Source organism: Ciconia boyciana, chromosome 3 (genome assembly GCF_034638445.1).
Source record: "Ciconia boyciana chromosome 3, ASM3463844v1, whole genome shotgun sequence".
In the NCBI taxonomy this organism is placed as follows: Eukaryota; Metazoa; Chordata; class Aves; order Ciconiiformes; family Ciconiidae; genus Ciconia; species Ciconia boyciana.
The window spans coordinates 4,205,689-4,215,001 of NC_132936.1; the positions used below are offsets into that span (position 1 = coordinate 4,205,689).

The 9,313-nt window shown below is 45.6% G+C and overlaps 1 protein-coding gene across 1 annotated transcript; it reads left to right on the plus strand.

Annotated features, from left to right (window-relative positions):
- The first annotated feature begins 8,535 nt into the window (after positions 1-8,535).
- On the plus strand, positions 8,536-9,049 carry LOC140649965 (gallinacin-10-like). The gene is made up of 2 exons (XM_072857822.1): positions 8,536-8,656; positions 8,913-9,049. The coding sequence occupies exons 1-2, from the start codon at positions 8,599-8,601 to the stop codon at positions 9,047-9,049; spliced, it is 195 nt and encodes a 64-aa protein (XP_072713923.1). The 5' UTR covers positions 8,536-8,598.
- Positions 9,050-9,313: the final 264 nt, after the last annotated feature.

Sequence of the window (9,313 nt, forward strand, 5' to 3'; positions counted from 1 at the left end):
CTTTTATAACTCCATGGACATATTTTGTTTGTTAGATTGGTGATACATTTGCTTTTAGTATTACCCCCCACCATGTGTCATCTGTCCAAGCAGAGCTCTGTAATGGCTGACTTCCAACGTGGGATTTAGATGTCACTCACAAGCACCTAATCACTGTGACAGGCATGGGGAGAAAACCCTGTAGAATTCCAAACCTTAACCAGGACACCGATCTGTGTAGAAAATAGTTATCTTAATCCCAAATTGTTTATAGCACAGGAAAGATTGCTAGCAGCAGGACAAAGAGGTGTTCAAGACAGGTGGGCCATGGGTAGAGGGAAGGGAGGTGGTTGCTCGAGCACCTTGTTAAAGACTCCTTTGCAATTGGTGCAAAACCAGACAAATATGGATACCTGTAATATGATCAGTTGCAAATACAGACTGGAAAGCTATGCTTCTGTACTCGTAACAGTGCCTTTCTCTAGGTCCTGAGATCCTATGGCATGGTGTGACCATACCCTATTGTGCAACTGTCTTAGCCTCCAAAACAAGGTTACCACACCAGACTGCCTACTGGAATAGTTCCCAGCCAGGACTAATCATTGAAACAGCCTGGTAATTTTTGGCAGAGAGCTAGCAGAGGCCAAAACTGCCAGGGCTGTTCTAATAACTTAATATTATGGATGATCAAGTTTCAGTGATCATGTCCTGGCACTTTTTAATCTGTTTGTAGAGACACAGAGAGGTCAGCTGAATTACCGTTCAGACTCTGCTACCTGTGTTAGCTACAACTTGACAGGTTATAATGAGATTTTGGATGTAGCAGACACAATAGACTTGTCTATTACACATGAAAATGAGCATGCGTATGCGGGTGAAGGTCAATGCCACACTGACCTGTCTGATATATATATGACTCCAATTCTTGTTGCTGCAACATTAGCAGCTTCCTACCTAACAAGAGCCATGGGAGCTCCGGTGATTTTATTTTTGATGATGACAGTACCAGAGTCAACAGAAATCCACCCAATACACCACAGGAGTAGGCATTTTGGTGCTGCACAGAGAGAAACATGTAGACACTGCTCACTGTCTAATGAAACACTTCCGGTGTTTCAGTTCATAGCCAACTGCACAGTAATTCTTCAAAATTAAAGCTTCTGTGCTATTTCATCTGATACCATCCACACAGAAGCCTCAGCCCCTTCCAGGAAAAGCATCACTCCAGCAACATTAGCGCCCTGTGACAGGTCAGGAAACTCATCATGCAAGACCAGAGAAGTACTAGTCTTTTCTCCATAACATACAGGAGATCCTGCCTCCCAGCCTTCCTCTCAAACTGGTTATTATTTAATGTTGATTCACTGTATGGATTGCAATGTGAGGCCACGTGCAATTGAGATCAAAGCAACCAAGGGCAGGTAATAATTGACTAGGTTCCCAGACCTCAGCATTGCAGCATCCCTGAACCTTACGTGCACAGAGGGTCTGCAGCCTCCTCTTCTGCCCACCTCAGATTTGTGCCTTTTCAGTGATGTTAGCAAGTCTCTTGCACATCAGGATTCCTTAACTGCTCTTTGCTGTACTTTTCTTCCTCTAAAAGGTTTAAGGAGTTTCTCTAATAGAGGACCATTCTAGCTCTCACAAGCACAGTGAGGACTGATAGAAGAACAGAGGTGAAACATGACTGATGGTCTTTGCTTTGAGCCTTGTGCACCCATTTAGCCCACGTGAAATGGCATAAACCACTCTACTGACAAGTCACATGCAGGAATATTTGCAGAAGAGCCAAGTGTATCTATTAGAGAATTTCCGCTAATATAGCTCCATGGATGAAGCAACATCAGCCCTCATGTTCCCATTCTCATTGTGCCCTTAGCAAGATGACGCCAAAGGATACCTCATGGGATGGCAAGTTAATAAATGGATGTGGCAGTGGTTGAGACTACACATGGATTTGCAGACTGATTGGTCTGAGCTGCTCCTTCCCTGAACTATGACTGATATGCCCATGTGTCAAGAGATGTAAGATGCAATGGAGAAGCAAGTTGGATGCCAGCTTCTCCAAGAGAGGTGCAAAGAGTGCAACATCTCTTACCACCAGGTATCTGCAGTCAGCTGTGGGAGAGAACCACCCCATTACTTACACTGCAAAGAAAAGAGCTGTAAATTTGATTGACATTGATTTCCCACATAGAAAACTGTAAAAGCAGACTAGCCAGCTACAAAAGTAGGAAAACCCAAATGTCTTTGTTAAAATTGCCCTGTGCGTACACGATAATGGTGATAAAATTAATGTAAGATTTCAGTCTATGTTCTTTTATCTTGTTTGCTAAAACTTGGAAGCATCAGACAAAGGGCACAATTAAAGAACATATTATTATCATAATTAACTTATTGGTGACTAATGGAAGATGAAGCACTGAAAACATAAATCACTCTGCATGTATAGTAAGGATTCATGCCATAATTAGGAAAGCCAGGAGAATACTGAATGCTAACATGAACTTGGTTTTCATGGGGCGTAAGCATATGCTTGCATAAATAACCACGTGCCTATGTGGTTTTAAAGGCATATTTATAGTTAAAATGGCAAAATCAAGTCTTACCAGTGTACAAATATATGCACCCCATTATAAATAACCATTCTCAAAAGTATAATAGTTTTTAAACTCTAAAAAACACTCTTCTCAACATTTTATTAGCCATTAGCAGTTAAGTTGTGCTTGAGAGAACTTCTTTGAGAAAATGTTGATGCCGAAAGCAATCTACACCATATATGATGCTTATTATGAACTTTTATGGGAGGCAGTTTGTCAACCAAGAAGGGAAGAAGAGAAGAAACATGTCTGCCTTGCAGAAGACTGAGAAATCTACTCAGTCATTGTGTGCTCCTTTATCAACCAGAAGGAGGTGATGTTTGCAAGGGCTGGCCCCACTCAGCATTTCAGATTTTGCTTGCAATATCACCTTTGGAAAGCTGTGCTGCTAAGGCAAAATTCAGCAAAATTGGATTGCAAACATCAAAACATAAATATCTATTCATACCTTACAGATTTACAAAATAGAGAGAAATAAGGGGAGCACCATTCTGAGATATTGTGTCCTTCATGATCATCCAGAGATCTCTGCTGATGTACCAAGTTCTTCTTTGGAAACAGCTGTTGGAGCACAGGCAAGGGAGCTTCTGCTATTATAAGCTGGCCATTTCTTCCTGACCTCAAAGGCAAAATTAAATGTCTTTTGAGTGTCATGCGTGTCTTCCCTTTCTCTCATTTGCTGTTCTCATGGAATCTTTTATGTCGTATTTGCATTGCAGTATTCTTGCATAAGGTGCTTTAAGTAAAGTCCTCCTAACACCTGTTTGCTTAGAGAGCTTGATTTCTCTGGGGTAGGTACCTACAACACCTTGAGTTCCCAGCTCATGTCTGGAAGTTAACATTCAACAGAGATCTCCAGGAGTCCTTCCTGGCCCTGACTGCTGTGGGACACAGCTCCATGCACACTGTTATGTTCCAGACCCGGGTCACTGCTGTGCTGCACAAATTGCTCTGCTCTTCAGGCGTTTTATACAAGTTTGGCCTGGTTTTAAGCAACCAGCTTGCACCTATCTGTTTTTACTAGGAGCCAAAGTCATGGAATTTTCCTATTGCTCTGAATGACATTTTCAGTCTGCCTGTGTTAGCAGGGCTTAAAATGTTGCTCACTTTCCTAGAGGGCTGCTTTCCTTCTGCAAGAAATAAGGTTGTTCAGCAAAATCTATGAATGCTATGGCAATTTACATCACTGCAATTTAAATAATTTGACTCTGATAATAGATTTATAGTGTTCCACAGGTGGGAAACAGTACAGCCCTGAAAGCAAGCGGAGCTTGTTCAAATACTGCACGTGACAGCAAAGAGTAGTCACCACATTCCCCAGTGCCACATTCTGATTTTATCTGGGGAAAACCTGACTCCTCCCTAACATGAACTTCTTCAGGGAGCAATGAGTGCTCAAAAAACACAATTCTGTGTGCAAAACGTCACAACACTGTTGTCCTGTCTAAATGAAACGCAGATGGGGGAAATATATATTTCAATGGGTCTTCCAATGCACGCAGCATGGGCAACAAGCAGGAGGAGTTGGAAGCCACTGTACATCAGGAAAACTATGATATGGTTGCCATCACAGAAACACGGTGGGATGACTCGCACAACTGGAGTGCGGCGATGGATGGCTATAAACTCTTCAGGAGGGATAGGCGAGGCAGGAGAGGTGGTGGGGTAGCCCTATACGTCAGGGAGTGTCTGGATAGTTCAGAGCTTGATGATGGTGATGATAGGGTGGAGTGTCTATGGGTAAGAATCAGGGGGAAGGCCAACAAGGCAGATATTGTGGTGGGAGTCTGTTACAGACCACCCAACCAGGATGAGGAGACTGACGAACTATTCTATAAGCAGCTGGGAGAAGCCTCACGATCGCCAGCCCTTGTTCTTGTGGGGGACTTCAACCTGCCAGATGTCTGCTGGAAATACAATACAGCAGAGAGGAAACAGTCTAGGAGGTTCCTGGAGCGTGTGGCAGAGACCTTCCTGACACAGCTGGTGAGGGAGCCAACTAGGGAAGATGTCCCGCTGGACCTCTTGTTCACGAACAGAGAAGGACTTGTGAGCCATGTGATGGTTGGAGGCCGTCTTGGGCAGAGTGATCACGAAATTATAGAGTTTTTGATACATGGAGAAGCAGCAAGGGGGGTCAGCAGAACTGCCACCTTAGACTTCCAGAGGGCAGACTTCGGCCTGTTTAGGAGACTGGTCGACAGAGTCCCCTGGGAGGCAGCCCTAATGGGCAAAGGAGTCCAGGAAGGCTGGACATTCTTTAAGGAGGAAGTCCTAAAGGCACAAGAGCAGGCTGTCCCCAGGTGCCGAAAGACAAGCCTGCCGGGAAGAAGACTGCCCTGGCTGACTAGAGAGCTCTGGCTCGAACTCAGGAAAAAGAGGAGAGTCTACGACCTCTGGAAGAAGGGGCAGGCAACTCAGGAGGACTACAAAGGTGTAGCGAGGCTGTGCAGGGAGAAAATTAGAAAGGCCAAAGCTGAGCTAGAGCTCAATCTGGCTGCTGCTGTAAAAGACAACAAAAAATACTTCTTCAAATACATTAGCAGCAAAAGGAGAGCTAAGGAGAATCTCCAGCCCCTAGTAGACGGGGGAGGGAACACAGTGACCAAGGATGAGGAAAAGGCTGAGGTACTTAATGCCTTCTCTGCCTCAGTCTTTAATAGCAGGGCCAATTGTTCTCTGGGTACCCAGCCCCCGGAGTTGGAAGATAGGGTCAGGGACCAGAATGGAGCCCCCATAATCCAGGGGGAAATGGTTAGTGACCTGCTGCACCACTTAGACACTCACAAGTCTATGGGGCCTGATGAGATCCACCCGAGAGTACTGAAGGAACTGGCAGAAGTGCTCACCAAGCCCCTTTCCATCATTTACCAGCAGTCCTGGCTAACTGGGGAGGTCCCAGCTGACTGGAGATTAGCTAATGTGACACCCATCTTCAAGAAGGGCCGGAAGGAGGACCCAGGGAACTACAGGCCTGTCAGCCTGACCTCGGTACCGGGGAAGCTGATGGAGCAGATCATCCCAAGTGCTATCACATGGCATGTAGAGAATAACCAAGGGATCAAGCCCAGCCAGCATGGGTTCAGGAAAGGCAGGTCCTGCTTGACCAACCTGATTTCCTTCTACGACAAGGTGACCCTCTTAGTGGATGAGGGGAAGGCTGTGGATGTTGTCTATCTAGACTTCAGTAAAGCCTTTGACACAGTTTCCCACAGCATTCTCCTGGAGAAACTGGCTGCTCATGGCTTGGATGGGTGTACTCTTCGCTGGGTAAAGAACTGGCTGGATGGCCAGGCCCAAAGAGTGGTGGGGAATGGAGTTTATTCCAGTTGGCGGCCGGTCACAAGCGGTGTTCCCCAGGGCTCTGTGTTGGGGCCAGTCCTGTTTAATATCTTTATCAATGATCTGGATGAAGGGATCGAGTGCACCCTCAGTAAGTTTGCAGATGACACCAAGTTGTGCGGGAGTGTTGATCTGCTTGAGGGTAGGAAGGCTCTGCAGAGGGACCTGGACAGGCTGGATCGATGGGCCGAGGTCAATTGTATGAGGTTCAACAAGGCCAAGTGCAAGGTCCTGCACTTGGGTCACAACAACCCCATGCAACGCTACAGGCTTGGGGAAGAGTGGCTGGAAAGCTGCCAGGCAGAAAAGGACCTGGGCGTGTTGGTTGACAGCTGCCTGAATATGAGCCAGCAGTGTGCCCAGGTGGCCAAGAAAGCCAATGGCATCCTGGCTTGTATCAAAAATAGTGTGGACAGCAGGACTAGGGAAGTGATTGTCCCCCTGTACTCAGCACTGGTGAGGCCGCACCACGAATACTGTGTTCAGTTTTGGGCCCCTCACTACAGGAGAGACATTGAGGGGCTGGAGCGTGTCCAGAGAAGGGCAACGAAGCTGGTGAAGAGCACAAGGCTGATGGGGAGCGGCTGAGGGAACTGGGGTTGTTTAGGCTGAAGAAAAGGAGGCTGAGGGGAGACCTCATCGCTCTCTACAACTGCCTGAAAGGAGGCTGTAGGGAGGTGGGGGTCGGTCTCTTCTCCCAGGTAACAAGTGATAGGACAAGAGGAAATGGCCTCAAGTTGCACCAGGGGAGGTTTAGGCTGGATATTAGGAAATATTACTTCACTGAAAGGGTTATCAAGCATTGGAACACGCTGCCCAGGGAAGTGGTTGAGTCGCCATCCCTGGAGGTATCTAAAAGACGTTTGGATGAGGTGCTTAGGGACATGGTGTAGGGGTGGTCTTGGTAGTGTTAGGTTTATGGTTGGACTCGATGATCTTAAAGGTCTTTTCCAACCTATACGATTCTGTGATTCTGTGATTCTGTGATTCGTAAAAACAAAAGGGTTTTGTTTCCTGGTTTCTTCACATTCATGTTGCAGATCAGGTGTCTGTCTCTCTGTCAGGGTGTCCCACTGACAACTCACTGAAAGAGAAAAGAGATGAGTGACAAATCAGCTCTCCTTTCCATTAGAAATGGGGAAAGCTGGAGAGTTGCTAGCAAAAAAAGAGATAATTTCCAAAGCAATGGTACAAAAAAGGACATTCTGAAGCACTTGGCATTTGCTGGTTAATTAGATTTTATGGGTGGAAGAGGGAAATCAGTGTTTTTCTTACTGTTATTCACTGCATAAACACTTAAGTAACTCACGTTGTTGCTACTTTCCCAGTCGCTTAAGCTTGCCTGTTAGTATGTAGATTAAACATAAACATCGGTAATGTTTTCATCCTACTAATAATTCTTAGAACAAAAATACCATTAACTCCCAGTTAAATATAGTAAACGAGGTAATAAGGAAGCAAACTGCTGAACCAGAATGCCAGAGCTAGGAACGGCAGAAATGTCTGGGCTTTGACAGAGATTAACCTGTTTATTATGTGTGACAGTATTTGGGGAAAAGGGATGATTCCCATGGGTGACATCTACAAGCCAGGATTTCATGAAGAAGAACCTTCAGTGTTTTGGTCCCCTAACCAATGCTTCTCAGAAAATTCACAGCCACAGGGATCATGCTCTGAAGTGAAGCCCAAGAAGACATCGCACTTCAAGGTATTATGTCTGCCCAGCCATTTCAGCCAAACTCAGTCTTTCAAAAATCAGTCACAGGTCTGCACCTCACATGCTGCAAACTCAACTCTGCCAGGGCTAAAATGAGCCACTGAAAGGTCCTCCAGGAACTCAGGATTGGTTGTTACCATTTCACTTTGAATCTGGAAATCACCTTGTCTTTGCTGGAAGGAGAGCCATCACACTCGTAATCACAATACAATTTCATAAATTCTTATGGAATCAGCCCATTCTCCCAACCTTTTGGGGCAATATGAGGAGAAACAAAAAGGGGACATCAAAAGCTGCTAAGAATGCAAAGAACTCAAGGGGGCATATAAGTGAGAATTAAAGGAGGGAGAGAGCTTTGTGTCAGCCCTCTGTAGTGGGTGAGGATGTCCGGAAAGCTGTTTAAGAGGTGAGAAAGCAAAGTTGCATCGAGTCAAATGTTTCCCAATGCTTTCCTCTGCCTTTGACATCATCCACCTGGTGACAGGGATGGGGAGACGGAGACAAAATGTTATGTGACTTGTTAGTGAGTGACGGACCCAGGGTCAACACTGGGACCAGATTCCAACAGTGACTAACTCCTGAGTCCTCTGCCTGACCCATCCCCACGCCTGTTTTGGAAACAGGTCTGCAAAAGCCATGTGAATTGGTGCAGCTCAGTGGGGCTTGGCTGATGGTCACATTATATAACTGACACGGTCAGTGGAAATTCACCCTTGGGGATTGCAACATGTTCGTTGCACATTTCATTGCAACCTGCGATAAGGGGGATAACCAGTCCGCTTTCCAGAAGGTTGGTTGCAGTTACTTATTGACAAAGCACTCAGCCGTCAAACTTGCACAACCCCATGGGCCCTATAAATACCAGGTACCTTTCCGAGCCTCTTCCTCAAACAAACTTCATCCTCCATTGATCTTTCAGGTGCTTTGCACAGGCACACAGTCCACAACCAACTGGCAACCATGAGGATCCTGTACCTGCTCTTTGCTGTTCTCCTCCTCCTCTTCCAGGCTGCTCCAGGTGAGAAGCAAAGTAAATCCTACAAAGAACAAAAGTGCTTGTAATCAGAAGTGTGTGCATAGGAGGAAAAAAGCAACCATCAACTGACAGGCAAAATCTGATGCTGTCAGGATGGTGCTATGCAGTGGATGGGACCAAGAACGTTTGTGCTCATTGTGGCTGTCTTCCTAAAAATGTAACACATGATTTATTGCATAATTATCCATCATAATTTTAGACTGAAAACTGATATTTTAATGTCTTCCCCTTCACACAGGTTCTGCAGATCCTATTTTTGCTGACACCATAGAGTGCAGGAACCAGGGAAATTTCTGCCGTGTTGGGGCATGCCCACCCACCTTCGCTGTCTCAGGGTCTTGCCACGCGGGGCTGCTGAATTGCTGTTCAAAGTAAGTGCCGCAGGACTGAAGGGCATCAGAGGGCATTTTTGTTCTGCCATTTTATCTACCCTTTCTTTGAATAATATGCACAGCTCCATGGGGCTTGCAGGGCAGCTGTTCGTGAGAAAGTCCAGATGGAGGATGAACATGTATACATCGTAGACGTGTGTTTAAGGAGACAATTCATTGTGATGGAAGTCATGTATGAAAGTAAAAGTTCAGGAGGGTCAAATTTTCCCATAATTCAACATTTTTCTCTTTATTTTGAATTTTGATG

Coding starts and splice junctions, on each gene's coding strand:
- LOC140649965 (XM_072857822.1), top strand. CDS start 8,599: ATGAGGATCCTGTACCTGCTCTTTGCTGTTCTCCTCCTCCTCTTCCAG. Junction 8,657..8,912: donor CCTCTTCCAGGCTGCTCCAG/GTGAGAAGCAAA, acceptor CCCTTCACACAG/GTTCTGCAGATCCTATTTTT.